The following is a 27,514-nucleotide window of genomic DNA, read 5'->3' as shown; positions in this document are numbered from 1 at the left end:
CGGAGAACCTCAAAGTCACTGAGACCAGTCTGAATTGAGCTGATACAATAATGCCAATATATTCTCCAAAGTAGTCATTGAAACATGATGATTATATACATACATTAGCTGGGCCATGCCAGCTCATCAAGATTGTTTATACAAACCATTTGTGGCACCATACTAACACCCGATATCGAGTAAGTGATCATAACGCAAGTATTCTCATATTAGACACAAATTTATACAGCCAAATGACAAAAAAAAAAAAAAATTAATCTACAGACTCTTCGAGGCAAAATGTGAAGTTCTGAATTCCATGAAACGGAGAGAAGACTTGTGTTCATGCGAGGTAAACCTGCTACAAATTGAGATGAGAGAAGAGGGAGGGAACCAAATCGACCACCGACCACGCAAGGCCTGCATACTGGAGAAATCTAATTCCGGTGTCCACATCGTATGCCTTCTGAGGGAAGAGAGTCACCAATTTCTGAAGATAACCTGATTGCTTACCGTCAGACTTGTCCTTGCTATCAGACCCCTTCAGTGTTGGCACATAGCATGATGATACTATTGGAATACCCAAAGTGTTGCAAACAATAGGGAGCAACCATTTAGCAATAGCCTTGCTGCAGAACTTCACAATAAGTATGGTAGGAATGCCGACTAATACTCGTCCTAGGAATACTGCAACCGGTAATTGGGGGCTGAAGATCCGTGGAACATTATCATGGTGATAATGAAGATATGTTTGTTGAATTCCAGTAACCTGTATGACAAAAAGTTTTAGATATAGCATTTGTACTTGGACGTTACTGAATACATAATCAAAGAACAATAAAAGAGAAACCATTTTGTTGCCAGGCTGATAGAAAGATAATACATGATTTTTCTCTCCAAAGATATGATCATTTCGGTAGCTTATTAGGATAGCAAAGTTTGTGTTTTCCTTCATCTGACCGAGCCTTCTCAGGAGCCAAATTTGTGCAATATCATTATCCCATTATCTTTCAAAGATTCACTTACAGGATCTTCAAACAAGTAATGATCTTTCTGATTTTGCCCACTAGGAGGATAAGCTTGCAGAGATTTCTACATCCTCAGGTCATCAAGTCAATTTTTATCATTGCTAACGCAATGAGTCAACTCTGGAAGCAGTGCACAGTGGAATAAATCCTGAATCGAATGCGACATCCCAATTGACCACACATGCATATTTGTATCTAACTATGCCAGTTATATACAAATATATATTTCAGCAACAACATTTCCATTGCTATGCCACTGAATTTAGCCATTATACATATCAAATGTATGATACATGATAAAAAGCAGTAAATATTATAAAGAAGCAAGGCCAAAAAAAGAGAGATGTTTATGCTTACTATTCCAAATGCAACACCATTAAAGGCTGTGTGGTACTCAAAGCTTGGGGTTGGAAGTTCCGGATTAGGGTATGCAAAGGACAATAGAAGAGACAGGCTTGCCCAGAAATATGTAACTGAAAAACAAATGAAAAGAAGAAACAACATAAAATCAACATGGACAATTAACTCTAGAACGTTGGAAAATAAATGCTCGTTAGAGTTTTGATGCTCACCATTCTGCCCAGAGATGATGAACTCATCAACATATCCATGAACCATCAACCAAAAGGCAAAGATAACAAGCCCAAAGCTTATTCCAGCCACAACATCGATCAAGCTATGCATGCCCAAATATACCCTCCCTGAATGGATAAACAAAGAAGAACAGAAGTCATACACCTCGAAGAATGCAAAGAATCCAACTTGGAAACCAAAGATAAGATCTCTTTTTTCTTTCACAGACAAATAATATGGTTCATATCACCTACTCCAATTAGCTGTTAGTGGTATACCCAAAATAACTTTTGCGAATTGGAAGTCACCTCACCTACTCCAATTAGCATGACAAACAAGAAAACTAGCCCAAACCAAATGGCAATATCAATTCCATCTCTTTGCGGATAATGTGCCAGTACATAGTGCAACATATATCTGCAAGAACAAAAAATAGTTAATCAAAGTTATGAGATACTCCATTACATTTTACTGCAGTGTGAAAAATACCAGGCAAGCTGTTGTTGTCAACTTATGAGATCGTATAATCTTTGAACTTAGTTTTAGAAAAGAAAAGTAAATGACAAAGTGACAAATCATTGCACTAAATGAAAAAGAAGAAATTACCCTAACAGACAAACAGTGTTCAGACAGTGTGAAGACGGCAATCCATATTCCATGGCATTCTCCTTCTCATCCTCTGTGGCAGTCACTCTTCTCACAGGTGGACAACTTGGTCTAGGAGCTGATACCACATCCTAAGTGTTCATACCACAAAAGGTTCAATAAAGCAAAAAACCAGAAGTAGCATGAAAAAGAAATATATAAAGATCACTTGCCAGATTATTCCATCAGAGCAACAGCTTATAACTAATATCAAATATACCTTTATGGAATTCCCCATGTAGTCACAGAAAGCCATCAACAGGGTCATTTGTCTGGCCAATTTGCTATGCCCGCTCTAGAGGATTACCAACAATCAAGAAAATTCAGTATCTATTCTCTCATCCGAGAGGGGGGAAAGGAAAAAAAAGGAGAACAAGGATAAGACAATAACAAGACCTACCCAGAAAAGAATAGGAAGGAATCCTGTATAAAATGGCACCGATACACCGCATGACAGCACCGAGAACATGTTGTCCAAGAACCCGTGGTGGAATCTCTGTTGGGAATCAACCAAGAAACCCTCAGAATTTGGATCAAAATCCTACCTTGAGCACAATTGTATGTAAAACTTGAAAACGTCAGCTGCCCGTGTCATAAATCAAACAACAAAATTCCCCAGGAAACAAAGATCCCAAAATTTTCCCGATACAAAAACAGAAAATCCAACACATCTTTAGGATTCACCTGCACCCGAAGTATCGACGGGGTATCCGCGAGCACGCGGCGGGTGACCCAAGGCTGCGTCAAGGCTCTCACCCTCCTGGTGAGATCGAACAACGACGAGGCCACCGCCCAACCCAAGATCGAAGACAGCATCAACGCCGGCCAAAACGATACACCCCCTTCCATTTCTCTCCGATCCCTGCTTCCGACAAGAAATCTCTTCCAATCCCGCAAAAAGGTCCCAACTTTTCCCACGGGAACGCTCCCTCCGAGCTGTGCGCTATCTGGCCTTCGAAGCCTCCGAGACCGTCCTACCCAACTTGCAGCGCTATAAATGGGCGGGTTGGAATAGCGCTTCTGGAAATCAGCAGAAGGAAAAAAAAAAAAAAGCTTCTTTTGACGTCCTACCGATGCAAAGAAGTCGTTTTTGGCGGTCTCTTGGTGGATTTTGGACGTCGAAGAGATCTGAATCCAACAGACGAGAAGATTATGCAGTGGAGAAGCGGTCGTGGGGTTGAACGGAGACTTCGAACTTCGTTCTTGGGGGGCTTCTGGTGACAGAGTCTGGACGTCGACGGCCTCCTCGGGCGACCGAGATTAATGAATGGATGGGTCTTTCGTGTCACTTTCATTCACACAAAACCGGTCACCCATGTAAACGATTGGAGGGAGGCCCTACATGGGGTCCCCTCATCTGCATCCACTAGCATAACAGGTAAGCGTTTGCGGAAACGGAATCAGGGAGGACTACTAATGTCGACCGAGACTAATCGGTGGACAGAGATTAACCATCCCCACTCACCTTCATGATTGGAGCAGAGTTGGGCCCCATCGCGGGCTCCACGCGGGCGCCAAGTTTCATCTGCAATCACAAGACAGGTGTAACGACAGGGTAACGACGGAGGGCAGCACGGACAAGTCTTGCTCTTCTTCTTCTTCTTCTCTAAAAGAAATATTGTTCTTCTTGGATAATGACATTTGAGTCTTTTAAATCAAATTCTTTCTGTATGATTAAATTAAAGAAGAAAAAAAAGGAATCCTGTGTGCCAGATGTGTATCGGCCGGTTGTTTCTTGTTCGAAGGTTAATAGGCAATTGAGAGGGAAGCATCCTCAATTTCTTGCCCTACTTTATTTGGATTTACTTGGTCCAACTAAGAGGAGCTATGTGATTAGCAGATAAGTTTAATGTCTCTGGTTTTACTTGGTCCAACTAAGATCATAATCGAATAGGGATCACAATAATCCGTGTAACTCTTAAATTCTGGCAATGACAGTTGGAAATGAAGGTGGAAAGTACAGTGATGACTACTCATATTTCAAATATGAATAGTATATTTTAAATATAAATCGATATTTAATAATATTATTATTATAAATGCTTAAATGTTAATATGATAATATTAGTATTTCATTATTTATGAAATATTAATATTTTTTTAAAATTCTCAAGAGACTGTATGACATTATTTAAAATTACAAGATTATTAAGATGATCTAGTGAGAAACCAATATGATTTATATTTTTTAAGATAAAATTTTATTTATTTATTTATTTTAAAAATTATTTTACATTCATTTATATAATTATATTTTATATTTATTATGTATTTGTACCAGACCAATTTTTTTTTTGTGAAATTACAAACATTCATTCATTGATTTTATCTATTTACTTATTTATAAAATAAATATTAAAAATATTTTTAAAAATAAATTTATCATTGAATTTTTTTAAAAAAATAATTTTACCAAACAATACTTACATCAATACATATTAAAATATATTTTTTTTATCAATTACCTATCAAATATTTAAAGTATTCCATGCTACATATTCACTTAAGTCTTTTTTTTCAAATATATATTAAAATATAAATATATTTTCAAACACAGCTTTAAATCACATGAACTGTGTTCACATCTGAAATTATGTGAAGATGTCATACTTCAAATCTGTTTCAAGAAAAGAAGACTTGTGAATGGGTTGATAGACTTGAATCAGAAGTTACCTGCCAAATAAACCTGTGAAGCATATGCTTGATGCTTCTGGATTCCACAAAAAAAAAGTAAGTTGTGCAAGTTCAGAAGGCTTTGAGAAAACATGATAAAAAAAACATGAAACCATTTTTAGGAGTGTAAATTGTGACATGGTTAAAAGTAGTTCACTATCAAACAGAACATATTGAGCAGTTTCTAATGTTTTTAGCAAAATAACCCAATGCATTCTACAAAAATGGAATATCTAGTACTACAGATGTGGTAACCATATGGCAAATGATAAGATGACAAATCTGTAGCCGAGTAGAAATAGGCCAATTATGTAGGAGTTTCATCAAACTCCCTTTGAGACTAGACAAGTGTTAGGATATCACCTTCCCTCACCGGACCTTCCACAAAGGGGACGTAGTACTCGATTTTGTCACACTTGCAGTCCAAGCTAGTTTTATCTTGCAAGGCATTGATGTCAGAATCAACCAGAGTTTGTGTATCAGTTTCATGGTTTCCAGGACACAGCCCATCAGTTCCTTCGCATGGAACTTCAACTATGAATGAAGATGGTTCACTCATGTTAAGGTTGCAAGGGTCAGATGAGATGGTTGCCACATCTGAGCTACTCTTGGAAGTTTTGAACTTCCTCAAGGAAAGAACAGCTGCATGCATTGATCCTTGCAGGAACCATCATTGTTTGGCTCTGCAGTATCACCACAACTAATAAAATCATCATTTAATAACTCAGGTGCCTTACCTGAATCCATTTGAGGGGGAAGGCAAAGAAGAGACCAAGGTATCAGCAGATAGTGAAGAGTCATCTAAAGCTGCAGATCCCTTCAAAATGCACGATATATCACAACCACTATCCCAGTCAGAATTTCTGGCAATCTCAGATGCTTCAGACACTGATGAGTCACCAACAGTTATTTCCCCATTCACTTCACTTCACTCAATGTGCTGGTGGATCTGTTAGCTCCACTAGAAAGAAGTCTGACAGGAGAGGGATTCAAACCACTTTCAACACCAGCAGAAAGCTTCTAAGGCTCCATCATAATAGGGCCGGAATTTGAGCTCGGAAGTGCTCCCAATGCTGAAGCTAATGCACAATATATGGATGAGATATTTGTACCTTCACTAAAGTTCAAAACTTCAAATCAGAGGCTAAACTAGAACCATCTTTATTATACTCATTTGTCTTCATTGGCTACGGATGACAGCTTCTTATCTTCACTACAGTTTGAATCAGTAGCTAAACTAGCATCATAATTTAAATACTCATCATCTTCGACAGAGGCCATGACACCAGCAGCCAGTAACAACAGGTGCTCTGTGACATCAGCTGGTGATGATGGGTCATGAAGAACAGTATCAGCCTATGATGCAGATCTAAAGTTGAAACTGTCTTTATTTTCTGAATCAGAATCATCTGATATAAATTCTGGGGCTGATATCCTTGAACAAGCACCTTGCCGACGAGATTGGGCTCTTTCAGCATATGTATGACATAGCTCCTCCAATTGCTGAAGTCTCATCTCAATGCTATTGAATGGCTTTAGCAAGCTTTCTTCCAATCTTAAACAGAATGCTTCTATTCTTGTCACCCTTAAAACCAGTTCATCTAGAACCCTTTCGATATGATTAGCAGCTACAAATTTGTCTCGAGCATAAGATTTTGACACCTGATCAAGGTCACTTTGTCCATTATATGTCGATTGTCCACTTTTAAGCCTTGCATGGGCTTCCCGAACAGTTGCACTTGGAGATGCTTCTTTCTCTGTTATATTCTGACTGGATCCCAACTGCATGATTTCTGCTGACTTGAACAATGGCAAAGGATTGGGCATAAACATGGCCGAGTGAGAACTTCCTCCAAACTTTTTCCCCGTATGGACAGGAGTACCTGCTTCAGTGGTTACAACAGGGTCGGCATGTATGTAAATCTCTGATACATGAACATAGGTCTTAGCTTGAAGTGAGAGAAATCGAAGTGTAACAGACATAGTCGGACTAGCATCCGAAATATCAGCTGTTGCCTCATAATATATCTGCAAATTACAAGCTAAAAACTAAGAATTACCACGACAAAGTAAAGTGATGCAAGGATGATGTGCAACAACAATTACCTGAAAATCTTTCTTGGAATTTCCAGCAGCTTGCCTTGATGGAACATTTGTTTTCTGATCATGCAAGGGAGAATCAGGTACCTTTCCTTCTACCCAATCATCTTCACTTTTACAATTACTATCAGCGAGAGACATCTTGTCTTTCTTCTCTGAAGTTGCATGATTTCCACTCTCACAATCAGCAGAAGCCACATTAGTAGCAATTACTGGTGCCACTTCCTTTGCAGCAACGCGACAGTGCACGTTGCACAGGTATATCTCATATGCTTGAGCTGTACTACGCACATAGATCTTTCGTATTTTACACTTTTCATTGAAACAAACTGCGAAGCACATAATAGCTAAATTAACTTAGAAGAGGGGAAATGCTGCAATTTAGTAATGAATGAATCAAAACTCTACACAAAGTATACTAACTATAATAAGTGCATCTACCTACAATCAATAGTGATGTAGAACCAAGAAAAGCCCACAGAAGATGTAGTATTATTCTATCAATCAACAGGGCCTGAGAATAGGTTTAGGGCTCGACCGCTCACGGAGGCTGAGACGAAGTATTTGTTAAAGCTATTCTCCAAAGCAAGAGTTCACCCCTGTGTTATTCTTCATGCAAAGGAGGATGCTTTTCGACATTAAATGAAGTCTTCAGGACAGCTATTGCTTTGTCGATTCGAAAGGTAAGCAAAAGAAGCATTTATCTAAGAACCAACCTCGATGAGTTCACTAGTACAGAGATCTTCCTTATATCGGTTGTAGAAACCCATTTCTATCTAACGACTCGTTAGGGTTTAAAGGGTCCAAAGGAAGGGGACGCAAAAAGCATAAGCATCTACTAAAGCCACGACGACATCAAAGGCCCAGTCGAGGCATTCTCATTCTCGATGGGTTGCGTCATATAACCCAAGATGAAGATGAGTTCCAACATTAAGATCGGTGAACTCACTGGTGATCTCGCAGGGCAGGAGGCCGGACCGGAGGAGGAGAATAGGCGTCGAGATCGCCCGGATGGCAGGGGCGTCCTTCGCGTAGGTGTCTAAGGAGATTACGTCCCGGAGACACCCACCGGCGACGATCCAGTTCGCCACCGCCGTCCACTGACTCCCGCCGCCGCACCCTTCTTCGCCGCGCGCTTCCGTCGCCATCCAGAACCCGCTCGGCGCTCGTCCTTCTTTCCTTCCCGCTGGCGCCGTTTTAACTCCCGGCCTCGGGCGGCGTACCGCAGCTGGTTCATGTACTCGTAGCAGGTCACCGCGTGCGCTACCTGCTTGGTGATTCGTAAAATGTGGCCTCCGATCTCTGACCCATATGAAGGGACCCACACGAGTGATGGGAAAACTAAAATATAAATTCATGCGAATACCCCCGCGATTTTTTATTATATTGTTTATATTATTGAATTGTTTTAGTTTATGAAACAATGCATTTCTAATAAACAAAATATTTAATCTGTGTTTTCTTATCTTGAAAAGAGTTTAATTTTGAGAATAAATAATTAAAAATTTTATTTATTTTATATATAAATATATTTATATTTTATTACATCAAATGTCATACATATTGATTTAAATTTAAGAGATATCAATAATACAATGACATATTAATCAACTTAGATATTTCAACAAAGATCTATCATTTTTATGTAATAATATATTAATTAATATAAATATTTTATTAAAAAATATATTTCATACATTTTTAAAACTAAAAAATAATATTATATATGTATATATATATATATATATAATTAGAAATTAGAGAGGCTTGTAAGTGAAGGATGTTTGGAGCATATTCCCCAATCAACCAAAACCAAAAGCAAGAAAAGAGGCCACTTTTTCCCCTTTTTTTTATTGGGATCAAACTAAGATGGACTTTATTTTTCTAAAGATGTGGCGTGGAAAGTGACAATTGATGGCAAAAGTGCACCCAATTTGGAGATTCCAAGTGGGACACTTTTCTCGGTGGATGGTGGGGTCACCCGTGAATTTTGTTTTAGATTCCTTAAGAAAAATGTGATATTTTGGTTAAGAATTTGAATTTTAATATGATGTCGGTCTCGGTGATGAGTCATATGATATATCCATCCAAATCATTCAATATCATAATCGAAGAAAAGGACACCAAAACAAATCACACATTTCTTTAATTCTTTAAAGAATTATATATATATATAATAAGATTTCGACAATGATAGATTTTTTTATTTTTATAATTTGAATACACATATACCTATAATAAGATGACTCATCTTTTTTTTTTTGTAATTGATAGGGTAAACATCGTTAGTCATTCGTCTTATGATACATAGTTTTCGTATTATAAAAACTGTCATTCAACTGTTTGCTCACGTGGACAGGAATCCAAGATATGTAATTATAAATTATACCACTTATCATGAATAAAAAGTCAATCAGACATTGTTAAAGACATTCACGAGTTACTTCCTATTTCAATATTTTATAAAATATTTTGTCACATTACCACTAGATATCAAATCTCATATTAAACATAATGAAAAGATGATTTTTTTTTAACTACTAGCGTTCATACTTATCAACACGAGATTACTAATCGAAAAATCTATTTCGATCTCAATCTTTATACATGTGACATCCTAATAGCTTGACATTTTTACCTCAAAAGTGCCTCGAAGACTCGTGAGCTTCTTTCATGTATTAGTTGTCTTATCCGTAATATTTTTCTCGAGCCAAAATTTACCAAGAATGAATAAAATCATTAATAAAATCAAATTGTTATTTCTTTTTACCAACACAATAATAATGAACGATTATAATCAATGGAGTTTGTTCTAAACATAAATATGTAATAAATTTGAGAAAATCGAAATTAATTATATCCAACAAGTTGGGTGAGTTTAATGTAGGTTTTGAAGCCAGCATTTCGAGTTTACTTGCAGACATAAAGCACGAACTGTCAAGATAAATAAAATACTCTATTTTGACATAAATTTGTCATTAAAATTATAACATAGCATATAAAATGATTTGATTGCAATAAAGTTTATCGAGTTGACATCTTCCATGACTCCTTATTTCCCATACGTACAATAAAATATGTCTTTATCTAGTTTTTACTTGTACATCCCGTATAGGTTTGTTTAACTGTGTATCAACATAAAGGTAATGGAAACTAAGAATTACCTATGGTTATAATAAAACCATTGTGGAAGGCTTCATCTCGATCTTTACGCAAGTGATATATTATCGAAGATGTCAGCTAATTTAGTCGATAAAAATTTTAATAAATTATTATAAAATTTTGAACTTCCTCACTTATACTTTAAAAACTATAGCAACTCAAAGAATAATAACCTATACAAAGTGGTCTTGGCAACTGCCATCTTTACATATAATATTACAGTATTGGCTTAGTTTGTCACTACACTATGACTCGGTCATGCTAACATAAGATAGTAGCTGATGGATTACAATATAGTAAAAGCTTATCTTGCAAGAATATAATTCGGCAGTAGACACAGTTTTTGTATTGAACTGTTAACAGTACGTGTTTAAAGAAGCGTTCATGCTTTCTCATTAAGAAATGAGAGAGAGAAAGAGAGAGAGAGAGAGAGAGAGTTAAAATATCGTGAATGATGGATGACCTAACAATAAAGAAAGAGACCATTCATTATGGATTATAATATATTAAAAGCTTGAGCCTCTGTCATATGGCTTTCCTGCCAAGGATTTAACAGTTAAAAAACATTCTTTAAATGATAGGAAAAATATTCAATTGTATTATAATAATAATAATAAAAGAAGATAAAAAATTATTAATTGTGGATCCATCATGTTATCTATCATCGGTTAAAAAAAAATACATAAAATATTTCTCTCGATCGATAGTATGTTATCATCCGTTAAAACCTAATTAAGCTTGTTGTGCATTTTATATTAGTCATAGACTTATTTTCTATCACTAATTGATTATTATAACGAGGGTTAGAAGGAATAATTATGCTTTCTTACTAGGAAACGAGAGAGATAAGATATTGTGAATGTGGTTGATGCTTATTTGTACTTGTTAAGTGTGATGTGGCCATGAATGCTACTTGTATCTTGTTGGCCACTTAATTTTATATTAAAGGATAAGAAACAATAATTAAGCACCACTAGTCAATGTTAGAGTGCTCCATTATTAAATGTGATATTCAAATAGTTGATTATTTATTTGGAATATTAAAATCCAAAGATCAAGATATCACTAGTAAAATATTGCAATCATCTGCTCTAATATATTGTCCTACCTACCTATTGCCCTCTTGGTCCCATTCAAGGTCATGATCAATAGATATCAACCACATTATTCAAATTAAGAATACTTGGAATATCAACATGATCTTCCATCACTTCCATGCACAGCGAATAGTTGTTCTTATTCACTTCTTGTATTCTTTCTCTCTTTTCACTTTTAATAATAATATAATAATTGATATATAGGATGAATTCCTCACAAAAGTTCCATTGTTTCGTTATATTTCCACATCTCTATAAGGCCTTCATTTTTCTCCCTTTACAAAAACATATATTTCCCATTATTTTTGTATAGTTTGAGGGTATTTTTATGCTATTAAACAAGTCCCATGCTCCATAGCAAATTAAAAAGGTGCTTACTATTTAAAATTATTTTCTAATTGACAGTTCTTTTACTATTCATAATCTTTTTAAAAATTAACAAAATAATATTTAATATTTAATTTTTTTTTCTCTTTCATATCCTTTAGATCTATCTATGCATCTTACCGTTGTCGATTATCATCCTCGGTGTACACTCATTATCAATCATAGTCTCTCGTATCATGATCGCGTAGTCTATCCGATCATTCCCATAATTATTTCATATTGCATTCAAAACAGAGGAAAAAAAAAATAAAAAGAAATAATAAAAAAAGGAGGAGAGGATTATGAAGATAAGAAGGATGGATTATTTTAAAATATTAAAAAATTAAAAATAATATTATAAAATAATAATTTTATTAAAAGAAAAAGAAGTTTTTCTAAGAATATATATATATATATAATTATAATATGAAAGGGAGAGTTGATGGGGTGGTCATGTGGGAGGAACGTGAGGTGGACTTATCCAAGCGTGTGGGTCCAGATTTGTGATGCATGTGATGATGGCATGGGAGCCATCAATCGTTGTCACTTTAGTTTGGTTGGGGCTTTGAAATGTGTAAACAATGATAGCAACAATAATAATAAAGTGGACATGGATCACATCGGTTTTGGCACATGACGCCAAATCCTACTTCGCCATGGTCTATTTATCAGGCATTCTGAGCCGGATTAGGGAGTCAATTAGCACGATTTGGTCCACGTGGGCCCCTTAGATCCTTTGACACGCAACTCGACTCACCTTATTCTATCCCATCTGTTTCCTTCCCATAAAACTATTGACTTCTTTATACGAACATGCCGTTTATTTTAGTGTTCTTTTTTATTGTCATCATGTGTGTTTATTTATTTATTTTATTTATTTGCTTATTTTTATAATCCCCGAGGCGGGCAGTGCGGACGTCGTGGCCTGGTGGGTGGTGGGCCCCGACGACGACGCCAACCTCGTGCCACGTCGACGACTGCAACCAGAAAAAGGCGTCGGTAGGGGGCGGAGCGAGCCCGGCCCCACTCGAAGCATTTTTCGACCGTCCGATCGATCCGCACCGGCCGCCCGGGCCTTCCCTCTCGGTTCGGAGATCTCGGGCCGCCCTGCCAGCTTGGCCTGGGACAGCGTCACCGAGCTCGCGACGTGATCCGACGGGTGTGGTTCGTCTAGCTCGGTTGACTCCCGAAATCACGACCGTCGGATTTCTGGCACGATGTTTTACCACGCCGATCTAGGCCGTCGGATGGTATGGAGGATCCGAGGGACCGAGCGGTCTGCTTCGTTCGCTGGCGCCTCATGTGGCCCTCGAGAAGTGACAAAAACCGGGGAGAGACCGGATGGGGCTGCAGAAGGAGGCGACTGGCGACGGAAGCTGACCACAAGAGGGAGGAGATAGGGAGAGAGAGAGAGAGAGAGGAGGAGGAGGAGGAGGAGCTCTGACCGGCAAAATCCCTCGCTTTTGGCGCCCTCTCGAAGGAATCTGACGAGGTTAGGCGATCGTACCCGTGGGAAGGGACCCAAGTCTGTGTAGTTTTCGGGGGAAGGATCTGAGCAGGAGCGACGAGGGGATGAGAGGAATCTGGTGATGAAAGGGAGAGATGGAGAGGAACCGTGAAGCGAGGAGAGGGACCATGGCAGCGTCGACAGAGGCCACCAACGACGGAGGTGGTGGTAACGTGTTGTCTAGGAGGAGGCATAGGAACAGCAGCAGCGTCAGGGACTCTCCTGGTCAGGAGTCTCCGGAATCTGCGTCCTTCCTTCTCCCTTATCCTTTCTTGTTCGACGCTGATTATCATCTTTTTGGGGTAACTTCTTATTTCAGATGAGGATGGAAGAGTGGAGATGCAGGAGACGTGGAGACCACGAGATCGGGGGGCCAAGAAAACTTGGGATCGGGACAGATCCAGCCGGAGCAAGAAGAGGAGAGGGGAGAGATTGAGCAACAGAGACGAAGAGGATGAGAGCTCCGAGGAGAGCCTCGACGAGGATGAGGGGGCCGAGGACGATGACCTGTTGGTCCCCGCTCGGCTACCTCCGCCCTCGCCCCCTCCGTCAAATCCGGGTGCTGCGGCTTCCTCGTCGCCCAAGCAGAACCACCATCACTGCCACCAGCTGTTGCGAAAGAGCTTCCCACCCAAAGCGGTGAAGTGGCGAACAGATGAAACCATCGGAGTCACGGTGCCTAGAAAAGCTCGTTCAGGTAGGGACGAGGAGGAAGGGAGGACCGTTGGCAAGAGCTGTTTATTTATCTTCTCGTGGTTTTGCAGCATCCGCCAGGAGATCACATGAAGCTCCAGCCTTAGGTGGAGGAGGTGGTGGTGGTCGAGGCCGAGAGCTAATGACCCGACAAGCTTCCACAACCAGAATACCGTCGTGTTCCTCGAATGGCTCTCTGCCAAAGAAGATGGTTGGATTCACTTTGACATTACATCATATTTCTCCTTCCTGGTCTCAATTTCCAAGTGATTGATTGGCAATTTGTTGTTGTGTTTTCCCTCTTGCTGACATCAGAAGCTGATCGATGGAGAAAAGCCATCAGAAATCTCCAAATCGGCATCTTTGGTCGAAGATGAAATCGAGATTGAGGTTGCAGAGGTACTGTTTGGGATGACAAGGCAATTCGAGTGCCTTTCGAAGCACGATAGCAATAATAAGCTGGATTCAAGGGACATCGATGCCGATTCAGGCAATGAAGCGAAATCTAGAGCTTCGTCGCCAAGTTTGATGTCGCCATCTCCGGCGAGCTATCCATCAGACTGCCCATCTGCACTTACATCGTCCAATTCGTGCTCCAATCCTGCCTCGTTGCCTACTGTAGGTGCGCCAATATTTGATTCATTTCCTCATCCTTTTTACGAGTATTGTTCCGTTTCACTGATTGTTTAGTGATATCAACAGCTTCAAAGAGGAAAATGCAGATGCACGTAGAAAGCTTTGCAAATCCAGTGGGATTACATAACCTTTCGAGCTTCATTTTACCTTCTGGGGATAAAATGGATGCAAGGAACCAGATTAAGGCAGAGGCTTCATCGCCTGGATCAGAAAGGCACAATGCATCTCCTGCAACCAAGAATGGCAGTGGATTGATTGATGTTTTTGTCTCTCGGTCTGAGATCTCTGATGTACAACAGCAGAAATGGGCCAAGACTGTTCAGGAGTTGCGTCCATTGACAGGAGGGTCAGATGATAAGGAAGAAATCATTTCACCCGCAAAGGGATCTGCTTGTACTGATTTGGACACCAATATCTGTGAATTGATCGCTCAAAAGATGTATGTTGTGATGTGCTATCATTCTTTACTCACAAATTTGTGATTTATTTATCAAAACTACTTTCAATTTTACAGAGTGCCCGATATCCCTAAGGAGCAAAAGTTCAATATTGATCTGATGGTGAGCAGCATGGATTGGCCATCAGTTGAAGTTTCTTCTTTCAACAACAATTTAATTAAAGGAAGTTTTGTCCTTATTGCAGGCACCTCCTCCAGGAGAGCTGTCACCAGAGAGGGATGATTTAAATGTCTTTGACTCAGATCGCAAGCCAAAGGGCCCAGATGTTGAAATGGTATGTTCTGCTTAATGATTTGGCTGTAAGTTGGCAAGAACTATTCTGACTGGACCCTGGGCTCACTTCTATCAATTTTAGGCACTGAAAGAGGTAGAAAACCCCACAGATGGTGTACTGGTGGGAGATAAGCAACAGATCGAGAAGCCCATTCAGACAAATATTGACTTGAGAAAGCAGCTGGTGGTCAAGCAGAATCGAGACCTTTGTCTTGATTTGGAAAAGCCAAAGAGTGATGACATTGGCACTGGCAGAGTGCAAGTCCATAAGAAGCAAGTCAAAGAACCTAAAGTAGAGCCTAAACAAGAGAAGTCTGGTAATAATGATTTCCAATAGAGTTTCTTCTATGTCGTCTGATCTCTGCTATGAGGATATCTGATTTAAAGTCTGTTTCTCTTTTTCAACTTTTAGCATCAGCATCCTCACTCCATATGCCATTCAATCAAACTTGGCCTGGAAGTTTTCCTCCATACGGGTGAGTAATTGATCTTCTTTCTCTAGGAATTTAAAGTTTGTGATGACTACGGAGGATTTCATCTTCTTCATCCTCAGGTACATGGGTCAGGGTCCAACTTTGCAAGCTGTTGTTCCTATGGATGGAACTGCAGGTCCTTCCAATTCCTTGCAGGTTTCTCCTCCGCTCCCCCATTCCATATCTCACTCTCACTCTCTGGTTCTCACAATTTCTCCTGTTGCAGCCACCACCCTTTCAACAAATGCATCCTCGTCCAAAGCGTTGTGCCACACAATTCTATATCACACAGATGATATCCAATCACCAGAAATTTATGAGGATGAGTTCTTTCTGGACTGCTGCAGCTGGAGCTGCACCTTTGTATGGGGCCAACCCATATAACCTTAATGTAGTTCCGCCTTCAGATGTTCCTCTCTCTGGAAAAACAAAGGAAGGAAGTTCCCTAGGTAAGAATATGAGTACATTGCAAGACACTAAAGGGACACCAGCATATGCTATGCCATATTCAGGGCATACCTCACAGGAGAAGATGCCATCAGCCAATAATACAAACATGGAATCTGCCCAGGGAAAACAACTAATTCTGCAGCAGATGGCTCAGTCTGGATCCACAAACAAGATGCCGGTAAGGTTTCTCTGCATGTGTTGGTATTGAATCTTTTTACAATGCTGTTCTGAGATAATTTATACTCTTTTTTTGTGGATCCAATTCTATTTTCTATTTAGCACGTTCCTGCATTCATTTTCCCTATAAACCAGCAGCAAGCAACACCCACAGCCTCTGCAGCAGCTGCTAATAGAGTTGGGGTAGCAAAATCTACTACGGTTTCAGGTGCTGAGGTGCGGGTATCTGGTGCCTTGGGTTCTGCTGGGGGAAGCAGTGGAGGTGGTGGATCAGCAACTCCAGTGAATTTGAGCTTTTCTAGTTTGCCTCCTAATGAAGCTCAGTACCTGGCATTTGTTCAGAACAATGCATATCCTTTTCCTATTCCTCCCCAAATTGCTGCAGCTCCTCCATTTCCTGGAACAAGTAATGCTCAAGCAATGCCCTTCTTCTACCCTTCTCACATGCTTCATGCATCACAACAACGATCACAACAGCAGCAGTTGGCAGGGCCTCCACGACAGCATGGTAAACAAAGCCACCCCAATTTGAGCACCTTAAGTGGATCATCCTCACAGAAATATCCACAGAAATCACAATGTATGGGGGGAAATGGTGCTGGTGCTGCTAGTGATGGCGGTGCAATCTCTTATGTATTTTCAGAAACTCATCAACAGCAGGACCTACTGTCTCAGCAAGCTTGCCATAGTGAGTGCAATAAGAACATGAAAAATGACCTTCCCGCTGCTGATGGTACAAATTTTCAATCTCAGAAGGCAATCTGTTTCCAAAAAGGTTCTACTCCAATTCATCCTCAGAACTTCGTCTTGATGTCTACTGCTGCAGCTGCTATTGCAATGGGCAATAGTAAGGGTCACGGTGATAAGCAGCCAGTTTATCAGCAGCCACAAGAGAAGCACAACATGAAGGCAGAGCTTGCATTGCCTCAAGCTTTCACAATTCCCTTTGCATCCTTTGGCGGAGCTGGAACTGTACCATCAGATTTTGATTTTTCTTCCATGACACAGAATCATTCCATTTTATGGAGCCTTCCAGAACCTTCCCGGGATGGCTACCACCAGATGGCAAAAGCTGCAGTTACTACCACTACTCAAGCTGCAGAACAGAAGAAGGTCCACCAAGTAACAGAGGGAAAATCTGCAGCCTGGGAGTCAGACACAAGTATCACAGTTGAAGAGGGCAGAAATATTATAGCAGCTAGCAAAGGCCTACAGCATTTGTTTTCATTTGCAAAATCAGATAATGAACCTCCCATCCAGTCAGGTGTCAGTAACAGTGTCTTAGACCTCTCTTCCAGATCAGTGAACCTCATCCAAGCTCCGGGAAATTGTGGTATATCTGTTGACCACGCTGCTGGCACTTCTACAGCTGCAACTTCTGTTCTCACATCTACCAACAATGTTGCCAATTCCCAACAACAGAAACAGCAACTGATTCATTCTCAGAAGCATCAACTGCAACAGCTGCAGATGCAGCACCATCTTGCATCCTCTCATGCAAAGTCCTCAGGCTCAAGGAACAACACCAATATCCACCCTGAGAGTCTAACTGAGGGTTTTACCGCTAGGTTCCCTCAGTCTCTAAGTGGGCCCCCTCAGGCTCTTGTGCATGGTGGCAGCCCCATCCAGTGGCCTCAGGGCAAAACATCCAGAGTAGGAGATATTACTGCAGTTTCATCTACTCCATTACCAAAGAAAAACCTCAGAGAAGGTCACCAAATACAGATATCTTTTGGCATGAACTCAAATGAAGTGGTGGCAGTAGGGGGTCAACACCTCTCTGGAACATGTGATAGTCCATCAGTATCTTCTGTCACCATTGCTGTTGGTTCATCTTCGAAATCTGTCTCTAAGATTGCTGGTGGCAGCCCTAGGGAATGTGCCAGTATGAAGCCTGGTCCATCGACCTCTGCAATTGCGCTCACTCAACAGTCAGCTGTAAAGCAATCAGTGACAAGCTCTAGTTCAAAGCCGATATCTATGAGTAGCTTTAACATGCCATCCATTCTTGGGCGCCCTCAGAAAGTTCCTGCCCCAAGTTCTAACACTAAGCAGCAGCAACAGCCTCAGCAATTACCAGATCATCAAACCTTTTCTCAGGCTCAACTCTTCTTCTCTAATCCTCACATGCAACAGGTCCCATATTCTAAATCCAGTGCTGCTGCTCCCACTGTTGTGCAGTACTATGAGAAGCCTCGATCTGAACAACATACACGGCAGTCTCAACTGCAGCAACAACTCAGCTCAGCTCCGTCTTCTACTGGGATGCCATGTTTTTTTGCTCCCACTGCATTTACCCTAGCCGGTGTTCCCACATCTGACCCTGCAAAGGCCATGGCTGCTGCCTCTGTGGTTGCGGCCAACAGTATAAAAGGCTCTCCGCCATCTAATTTTCTGAATGCTACTCAACTAGCTTTGACTACCCAGTCTGCCTCTGGCTCTCCTCACCCTCCAATTTCTGCTACATTCCCTTTCATGTCTTCGCTGCCATTTTCCATGAAGCCCTCAGCTGAGCAGAAGCCTGTAGCTGGTAAATGCTTTCTTCTCATCATTTCTCCCTTATTCTTAAATAAAGATAAAAAATAGCTTTATCAGATTAGTCTCCTCATTGCTCTATCACAAATCATTCTATTAGGAAATGGCGGTATACAAGCTTTCTGGCAGTCTGACAAGAGGTAACGCTGGACTGAACAACAATTGCTCGCTGGTGCTATATGAGCGGATGACGCTTGGGCTCACCGACTGCATCTGATGCTTCTTTGCATAAGATTCTGAAATCTAACAAGAGGCTCTCTGCTCCCTTCCCTCTTCCCCCTGTCTCTCTGCTCAAATGTGTGCAAATTGAAGTATTGAGAAAGAGTAGAAAGAAGGGAAAAATGAGAAACAGGGAGAACAATCGCAGAGGGAAGATGGGTGGTAGGCCATAGCTTCCAGAACGGGTCGGCATTTTGGTTTCGCTCTCAGTTTCCAGTTAGCTTGATTCAGATGAGCAGAAAGCAGTCCAGGAAGATGATTATTACAAAAGGTTTCCTCTTCTCTCAACTGTCTTCGGATGCTAATGGCCATCATGAATGTTTCTTTGATTTAATTCTAACTTCATTAAGATTGGTGAGAGAATTAAATTAATGTCATCATTACATGCTTCTCCTTATCTCTACATATGTGTATCTGTTCTTTTATGGAGTAAAAAACCAAATTTATGTTGTTTTCATGCTACCATTTTTCCTTTACAATCTGGATGATTAGGATGAGTCACAGAAATAGTATTTCTTTACAAGATTAAGATGGTGTATCATAATGAGTTTATAAAGGAGTTTTAACTATCTTTTATTCCTTGGACTTATGATATATAGTGAACTCAAATTTAGATAGATAAATACTAAATCTTATATAAAAATGAATATTTTAGTGTATGTTCAATTCTCGTCTTAAATATATTTCTCTTATAAACATGGTGTATCTTTACTGGGCAAATTAAAAAAAAAAACTCAAGTTTTCACTTTTTCTCGTAAAACATGTTTTTTATTTTATTTCTACAATATTTTTTATTTTTTAGAAGATAAGATTATCTTTATCCTTCGCGCCCGATCGATTGATATTTTGATTTCGTTGTGACTATTTTTGTCTCATGGTTGCATTGTGAGGCATAGTTAATTTTGCACGATTGTCTTCGTCTTATTATGCTCTATATTACACTCCTCTTTAATTTTCAATCTTTTTTGTCTTCATGTTGTCTACTTATATTGGGAAGCCACTCTACTCGACCTCTCGAGTAGGTGGTATTCTCTTTTTCACCTCACTCTCATCACTCTTTATCTTCGGAACTCTGTTGTGGTCATCTTCGCCCAAGAAAATCCTTTGAAGAAATGGTAGGACAAAACTTTCATAGGCAAAAAAAAAAGTACTATACCAAAAAAAAAGTGAACCTTAGGCTTTCTTCCAAAATTTATCTATTTTTTATTTCTAATAAATTTATTTAAATAATTTATCTTATTATCTTAAATAGATAAATAAATAAACCTTTGTTGTCATCCCGGAAATAGACCTATATATAAATACATCGACACATGAAGCTGATGGATGAAGTCAGGCGGCATCACAGCGGACGGACGGCTTTAGCGGGACTGCCTATTGCTTGTAGTGGAGCGCTTCTCTCTCTCTCTCTGCGTTCCTCAATCTCTGCTACCGCGAGGGCGATCGGCCGTCCTGGGTTCTCGACGGAATGCAGTAAGTCAATCTCCTCACTGGTGGCGTATCTCGTGACTACGGCGCGCAGGGGCGGTGTTTGTGATAAGTCCTCCCTTGTTCTGGCCTGTATCAAGCGGGCGGGTGAAGCTCCTTCTTTCGTTGCTTTGAGGCCGCTCGATGTGTGTGATTAGTCCTTTGGAGTTCTTGGCTGGATTGGGTGGTCGAGGCTCCTCATTTCGTCGTTTCGAGGCCTCTCTGAGTGTTTGCGATAAGTCCTTCCGTGTCCTTGGCTGGGCCGGGTGCGCGAGGCTACTCATTTCTTTGTCTCGAGGCGCGCAGGAGGCTCGGGACGAGGGTCTTCCCTTCTATTTTCGGAGACAGCGGAGTTCAGGTTCGGATTCGTCATCGGCGGCGGGGATGGCGTTGGCAACTCCGTGCAGAATCTGTTGGCTTGCCTCTACCGGACTCAGCTCGGTAGCCGTTCTTGCTTCATCGGCACTACGTGGAGCAAAGTGATCGAGGGGCCAAGGGTTGAGCACGGGGATTGAGGGTTGTGACGGCCAGTGCCTCTGCAAAGTGGACATCAAACCGTGGGCTTTATCCACGAAGAAATGATCTAAGAGGTGAGAGCAGCAAAGTGGACATCTTCTGAGATTTGTCTGTTGCCAAGTTTGGGATGGGAACTCAGCCATTGGAAGGTTACTATGTCACTGTCTTCTTTGATCTCCAGATGGTCCTCCTGCTCGTCGATCTGGCCAAGGAGGCCCACAATAAAACTACAGCGTGACCCTCTGTATTCAAATGTGGTTTTGGTGGCCATGAGGGAACCCATATATGGGAAGACGGTCCGACAATGGACAAATTCATCATGTTGCAATTGGGTACGACATGATTGGGAATTGGGATAGGTATCCATTCCTTTAAATCCTTATTGATATGAAGCGGGTAATGCAGGTCAAGCTATTTGTGTGGGAATTCCATGGAAACCAGGCAATCCTGGTTGACATCCTTCCCCATAGAGGTATTTTGGAATGTTCACAACTGGCTTCTTAGAACTCCTGGTGGAAATGCAGTCTTCATGTTTCAACATTGCCTCTAAGTGGAAAAATTGTTGTTGGCATTGATATTGCAGGGTTTCAGACAATTCCAATTTCAAGGCGTTGGCTTTTCATTGATGTTACATGCTTCAATAAACAAGTAAGACGATGCAGGATAATATTTTTGCTTGCATTTTTATTTGAGTTCGAACACTAGCTAGCAAGTAATTGTTTTGACAATGTAAGTGGGGCTCCCATTTCCTTCATATCTTTTACTACTTAAAACTCTTTCCTGTTTGACTAGGTGGCAAGCTTCTAATACTTCTTTAGATTCCTCAGCATGTTTCTTCTCTCTTTGTTCAATCATGGCTTATTGTAGGAAAAATTAATGCTTGCTATTTAACCATAAATAAAATATGTTCCCTTCTCTATTCATTCAAGAATAATGGGGATACAGAATTTATTTTGTTGCTAAAGCTGAGCTGACGAGGACAAGCATGGGTCTGGTACATACTTTTTACGAATGATATCCTTTTTGATGCATGTTACTCTTATTGTGAATGCTTGTTTTCTGAGTAAGGTTTGATGATTTTATTTTCTTAGTAATTACTGTGGGGTGAAATAATTTTAACCATTATAACATGAGCTGTGAAGCCACACATAAAGCCTTTGCGATCCTGTCGTTTACTTATGTTACCATAATTCATGAAAGATTTAACTATCAGTTTTAATAATTATAAAGGTGGTCAAAATATAGAGAATGATTGGCAAAAATCATAAAAATCTTATCATGTCTAAAGATTTGGTAAAGTCTAAGCTAAGCTTGATTATTGTTACAATAGATATAGGTTACATAAAACCATGTAAATGTTTGTCTTATTTTTCTACCTAAATTCTTCTTGTTTATTTTTTATTAACATCAGCTGTCATCAGTTCCACTCTTTAAAGAATAAATGATACTGTCACTGGCCAATTTCCACAAAATTTAGGAAAAGTTTAACCATGTTTTCAGTAGTTTCCCTATATGTGAGCTTTTGTACAGTACTTTAAGCATAATCCATTAGCCAGCAAATGTCATATAAAATAATATTCACAATCTTATTGTCTTGCACTTTGGCCAACTCCTGCATCATAAGTGGATTTGAAATATTCTATAAATCTTATCCTAACCATGTCTCCATACTAAATTTGGTCACTGTTTGCAATGGAGCTAAAATGAATTAACATGACAACTAGTTATATTCTTTAAGATATTAGACAATAATTTTGGAGCTATTAATTCCCATTTGTTCATTGCTGACTTCGTCTATATGTGAGCATGGCAATTGCAAGTTAAACATCAACTTCTTGAATTAAAAGGGTCTCCTTGCAAGAGACCCTCTGCTTGTTTTGTTGAGAGTTTAAGAAATGGTAGGCCACCATTAGTTGAGAAGCAGGAAAGAGAGGAAAAAAAAGTTTAGCTGACATCATGCAGATTGTTTGAAGAGAGAGCATTGTGCCTTCTGATATCTGAGAAACTTATTGGGCAATGTTCAAGAGGTGATTTCTGAGAAGAGAGGTGGACAGTGATTGGGTACCAAGACAACATTGTGATTCATGATTTATACTGCAGGAGGATGGAAATGGACTTCCACCTGAGCCTAAAGCAGACTGAGGGTTGTTTACTCTCCTTTTCTGCTCAACCTGCATTCAACCACCACCAATGAGCCAATAATATACCCACCTTCACTTCTCCTGCAGATGGGGTGGCTCCAATCCCTCTTCTCCCCACTGAAGAAGCTGTGGATTCGCCTGCATTCTGCACATAAAAAGAGTATGTTTCACTGCTGCTGATAATGCTTCATCTTCCTTTTGCAATTCCAACATACGTTAATTTGTCAGCAAAGACTTGTCTCAACATGTGTTTTCCTTCATACTCTTTATGTCCAAAGCTGTTCTCAGTTTTTTCCATATTACATGCATGTACATGGCATATAGTGATTAAATGGCTATTCTTGTTATGTTGACAGAGAGAGGGATCTACATCCTCTATGAGGATGTCAAGTCATGCCCATATGAAGACGTGCATGTCCTCTGGTCGATCCTCATGGAATCGCATGTGCCACAGTTGCAATTGAAGCAATGAGGGTTTGTTTCCTTAGGGCCTCAGAGAAGAAGGGACTCGAAGAGATGAGCACCATGGTTTTGATGTACAGTAGAACATACAAGTATGTGTTTAACGCCTCTCCTTTGTAGTCATATAATACCTGTTTGTAAGTGTGATGAACTCTGTAGGCAATGTTTTGTACCCTTTTTGCTTGTATACTTTCTTTGCTTGTGTACACATGTATTCAAGTAGATCAACAAAGAAGAAAAAGACTGAACGAATGCCACTGGATTTGGTAGGATATGCTTATTTGTTTTCTCTCTCTCTCTCTCTCTCCCTCCAATTGTTGATTTGTCTATTGTGTAGTTGTGGAGCAGCAGGCATTTCGTTCTCAGTGGTTTCATGTCGCTATTTGAAGGTTTAGAGTTTTGTTAAGTGGTGACTCTATGATGTTATTCTCAAGTTAGCTATTTGATTTGTGCTTATGTAAATGTAAGTCGAGATTCAAGGAACTAGTGGCGATGGTTTAAGATTCGTGCAAGGATCTGGGAACCGGTACCAACGGACGAAAACTAACCGAAACGCATCACCGTAGAAATGCGTTGAGATGAAAACTAGGATCTAAACACAAATCACGATGCATCCTCGATGTCTAGTGACGATTTCTTCTTCCCCACGGTACCCTCGCTTCTTTTCCTGGCGGCGGACGGAATACCCAATTAGAAGAGAGGAAGAAGAAGGGGAGAAAGAAGGACGATGTGAGGAGGCAAAGGAGAAGAGACGGAAGAACAAAGAAGGGGAAGGGAATGGTGTTCAACGCAGGGTGGGTGGCGGCGGTGGCGAGGGAGTCGGCCGAGGCGTGCCAGTACGTGGCTTGCAACCCGGAACGGCTTAGCAGTGAGGAAGTGCTCGACCTCCTCTTCTGCCTCCCCCTCCGCCATCTCCGCGGCTTCGCCCTCTGCCTCTTCTCCTTCCTCTGCTTCCCACCCTTCCTGTCCGACGACCTCCGCCGCAACCGTCTCTATTACCTCGGATCCTCCTCCTCTTCGTCGTCCTCCTCAGACGAATATGACTCCACCGGCGGCGGCTACGACTCGCATTCCGACTGATGGATAGAATCCGGCGGATCTCTGTTCACTATGCACAGTAATTTTTCGTCCTTTCACTTCCCTTCCCTTCCGATGATTAATCGGTCGTCTTGGTTGGGATTGGCACATTTTGTTTCTCTTATGATCACGATGACTTGGAAGTCTTGTATTGACAGATAATTCATCTCTTGTATGTTGGATCTTGTAGTTTGTCGATCCCTAGCTAGTCATGTCCTCCCGTGGTAGTCATATTTGAATGCTGAAGCTTGTTCATGTTTATAGTTACATTTGGATAAATATTTTATAGGGTAATTGAACACTTTTGTTTTGCCATCGGAACAATCTGAATTCTCATTTCCATCTTGGTATATAATGGAGCTTGACTTTTGATATCATGACCAAACCAATCTTTACAGGACAACCCACTTACTAGTATAACTGGTATTGTACATGAAAGACACCATTGAACAGGTTTTGACTGTTTAATCATATTATTTGGAGCAAAAAGAAAATAAATTAAAATATTAATATTGTAATTCTAAGTTTCGTGACATGCTTAGAGCTCTTCGATAACATCTTCTGTGGGACTTCAGCGAACAATTGTCAAATTGACTTTTAAGTTTACATGTTAAGTACATTGACTTCCTAATAACTCCAAAACTTACATCCTCAATTTTTTATGTTTCAGGTTAAATTTGGCACTAAAACTGTTCCATTATCAGGATCGTTAAATTTGAGTTACAAACATTTCAGGTCTTATAGCTTCTTACATAATTGTCAGTGTTTCTTGATCTATTATCATCAGCTCTTCTTACTTGCATTCTTTAACTTGATATGAATATTCTCCTATTTAAGATCAAGTTCCATTTATTAGCTTACATTGCTTTATTTGCTAACTTCTAGGTCATTCTTTTAGTTCCTCTAGTATATATGCTTTGTTTTAGGTGCTGCATTTTTTATGGATCCTAATCTGGTTTGATTCTGTAATCATTATCGTAGGATTTTAGATAAGCAAATCACTCTCCAGATGATAAATATGCATGTGATGCCGATTGTTTGCACATCTTACGTATGATCCATCGCAGCTTGTCGTCTTTCTTTTATAAGTCCTCTGTCTGGTTTACAGCTTAAGATCTTACATGTTAGCCTTTGATGCAAGTGTTTCTTTATTGTTTGCTACTTTTTATATTTCTGAATAATAATCTGTCTTTTTTTATTGGCACTCTTTTATATGAGCATGAAACTATCAATCTGTGGAATTGCATATTGATTACAAAAAAACTTCACTTAACAGTTTGTTTGGAGGAACAATGATGCTTATTTCCACATAGTGCTTTCAGTGTTTATTATTTTGCATTGATCTGTATTGAATATCAAATTTTTAAAAGCTATTGTTCAGAACATAGTCATAATAAACCTACTGCTTCGGATCCTATTCTTTGGTTTCAGAACAATGTCCAGACATTATATATATTCAATTTAAATAAGAAACAAGAAGTTTTTAAATTTAATTTTTTTTGTTCATTTCTTTCTCATCTATATACTGTTAGAAGGCATTATTTTATTATAATCAGGAGTTTGTTTCATTTGTGAAGTTTTCTTTTTCAATACCAATTAGGAGTTTGTTCCCTGTGGAAGTATCTAGGGAAAGATGGAACTCTGTAACTATGTATACATAGAAAAAAGGATCAAACAGTCTGAAATGAACAACATATTTGAGACTTAAATGAAGTACCATAATCTTTCTAATGCCTCAAGGCTCTTATATAAATTATGTTTGTGGCATGTGTAAGAAATAATGAAATATAGGTATACCTATTGATGCAAACTTTGTTTATTTGAGGCGAGGATGGGATGTTTGACCTGCTGATGCAAGCTTTTTGAAAAGGAATCAGTGTCAAAAGTACAAAAAAAATATTTGTGTTCATTCACTTAAGCTACAATATGCATATATGTTTTAGTTATTTTCATTACCAACCATGCAGGTTGTGTAGCTTTCAGGTATAGTTATCTCACTTGAATGTACTATGTTAAGACAAATTTGTTCTTATTTGAAGTTGCTGTGGCTTTGTTTGGACAGTATTGTACTGCTCTATTTGTTAGTAGTGCTTGGTTTATGTTTAACATTTTAGATCCATTACACTGATTGTGGATCAGTGTACATGAGCATTAGATATTCCTACACACTCATTTTCAATCTATACTTCAAATTCTATTTGTTATAGATCCTCGTGGTTCTTTATTTAAGTAGTTCCAGTAATTCTCAATCCAGACATTCTAAATGCTAGCTGGTCTTATCTCTCTCTAGACCAGCATTCAACATGTCAATGGACCAGTAAAGCAGGCCTGAGCACAGTGGAACTCCTTTTTTTTTTATTCTGACATAACAGTCTTCTACTAGTAAGTCCTATCTCTCTATTTCTTGTACATTGGTATTGTGATATGACAAAGATTTCTACTAGTTAGAAGTTCTCTCTCCTGCCTATCTGTAAGAAAGAAGATAAACTAAAAAATTGCAGATGATAAAATGGGTGATAAACTACAAAATTCATGTAATTAAATGGTCTGTCTTTATGATGAAGCTGTCATACAACTGTGAGATTCTGGTGATGATGCATGCCATTGCACATGATAGACAATCAATCTAGGTGGGTGCCTACCTGATAAGACTTAGGATATCTGACTCGTAACCAGTCTTATTTTTCTTCAAATAGATTTGATTAGTTTAGAGGTTATTTTGCATATCATAAGTTGCCATGTGGCAACATACGGAATAATTCTGATATAGTTTCCTAATTTATTTGAGGAAGAATACAATTTGGAAA

The 27,514-nt window shown here is 39.6% G+C and overlaps 4 protein-coding genes and 1 long non-coding RNA gene across 11 annotated transcripts; 3 read left to right on the top strand and 2 right to left on the bottom strand.

Annotated features, from left to right (window-relative positions):
• Nucleotides 1-34: 34 nt before the first annotated feature.
• LOC135605774 (lipid phosphate phosphatase delta-like) lies at nucleotides 35-3,551 on the bottom strand. 4 transcript variants are annotated; one of them, XM_065096231.1, is made up of 9 exons: nucleotides 3,297-3,533; nucleotides 2,910-3,216; nucleotides 2,626-2,721; nucleotides 2,446-2,520; nucleotides 2,187-2,317; nucleotides 1,894-1,997; nucleotides 1,580-1,708; nucleotides 1,365-1,480; nucleotides 35-748 (listed from the first exon to the last, which is right to left on the bottom strand). In XM_065096231.1, the coding sequence occupies exons 1-9, from the start codon at nucleotides 3,518-3,520 to the stop codon at nucleotides 341-343; spliced, it is 1,590 nt and encodes a 529-aa protein (XP_064952303.1). In that variant the 5' UTR covers nucleotides 3,521-3,533; the 3' UTR covers nucleotides 35-340. The 4 variants fall into 4 exon arrangements, with proteins under 4 accessions (XP_064952303.1, XP_064952304.1, XP_064952305.1 ...); XM_065096232.1 differs by having other exon boundaries at nucleotides 2,910-3,207; XM_065096233.1 differs by having other exon boundaries at nucleotides 2,910-3,199.
• A 1,561-nt stretch (nucleotides 3,552-5,112) lies between these two features.
• LOC135605773 (uncharacterized) lies at nucleotides 5,113-8,286 on the bottom strand. The gene is made up of 3 exons (XM_065096230.1): nucleotides 7,948-8,286; nucleotides 7,005-7,327; nucleotides 5,113-6,926 (listed from the first exon to the last, which is right to left on the bottom strand). The coding sequence occupies exons 1-3, from the start codon at nucleotides 8,144-8,146 to the stop codon at nucleotides 6,255-6,257; spliced, it is 1,194 nt and encodes a 397-aa protein (XP_064952302.1). The 5' UTR covers nucleotides 8,147-8,286; the 3' UTR covers nucleotides 5,113-6,254.
• Nucleotides 8,287-12,977: 4,691 nt separating this feature from the next.
• LOC103975721 (protein TIME FOR COFFEE) lies at nucleotides 12,978-19,501 on the top strand. Of its 3 annotated transcripts, none has more exons than XM_018822418.2 (13): nucleotides 12,978-13,355; nucleotides 13,450-13,827; nucleotides 13,895-14,034; nucleotides 14,139-14,445; nucleotides 14,526-14,898; nucleotides 14,974-15,019; nucleotides 15,102-15,191; nucleotides 15,273-15,507; nucleotides 15,603-15,666; nucleotides 15,744-15,819; nucleotides 15,890-16,291; nucleotides 16,429-18,820; nucleotides 18,926-19,501. In XM_018822418.2, the coding sequence occupies exons 1-13, from the start codon at nucleotides 13,226-13,228 to the stop codon at nucleotides 18,967-18,969; spliced, it is 4,677 nt and encodes a 1,558-aa protein (XP_018677963.2). In that variant the 5' UTR covers nucleotides 12,978-13,225; the 3' UTR covers nucleotides 18,970-19,501. The 3 variants fall into 3 exon arrangements, with proteins under 3 accessions (XP_018677963.2, XP_009389054.2, XP_009389053.2); XM_009390779.3 differs by having other exon boundaries at nucleotides 16,426-18,820; XM_009390778.3 differs by having other exon boundaries at nucleotides 16,393-18,820.
• Nucleotides 19,502-19,619: 118 nt separating this feature from the next.
• LOC135605771 (uncharacterized) lies at nucleotides 19,620-23,259 on the top strand. 2 transcript variants are annotated; one of them, XM_065096229.1, is made up of 5 exons: nucleotides 19,620-21,101; nucleotides 21,209-21,359; nucleotides 21,433-21,499; nucleotides 21,611-21,675; nucleotides 23,128-23,259. In XM_065096229.1, exons 2-5 carry the CDS (start codon nucleotides 21,313-21,315, stop codon nucleotides 23,219-23,221), a joined length of 273 nt encoding a protein of 90 aa, XP_064952301.1. In that variant the 5' UTR covers nucleotides 19,620-21,101; nucleotides 21,209-21,312; the 3' UTR covers nucleotides 23,222-23,259. The 2 variants fall into 2 exon arrangements, with proteins under 2 accessions (XP_064952301.1, XP_064952300.1); XM_065096228.1 differs by having other exon boundaries at nucleotides 19,620-21,359.
• Nucleotides 23,260-23,642: 383 nt separating this feature from the next.
• On the top strand, nucleotides 23,643-26,776 carry LOC135605772 (uncharacterized). Its single transcript, XR_010484544.1, has 2 exons — nucleotides 23,643-24,747; nucleotides 25,378-26,776. It is a non-coding gene; the product is annotated as an uncharacterized LOC135605772 (long non-coding RNA).
• Nucleotides 26,777-27,514: the final 738 nt, after the last annotated feature.

The sequence above is a fragment of the Musa acuminata genome, chromosome BXJ2-2, assembly GCF_036884655.1.
Source record: "Musa acuminata AAA Group cultivar baxijiao chromosome BXJ2-2, Cavendish_Baxijiao_AAA, whole genome shotgun sequence".
NCBI lineage: Eukaryota > Viridiplantae > Streptophyta > Magnoliopsida > Zingiberales > Musaceae > Musa > Musa acuminata.
Note: the sequence above shows the minus strand (reverse complement) of the source record. Positions and strands in the feature narration are given on the sequence as shown.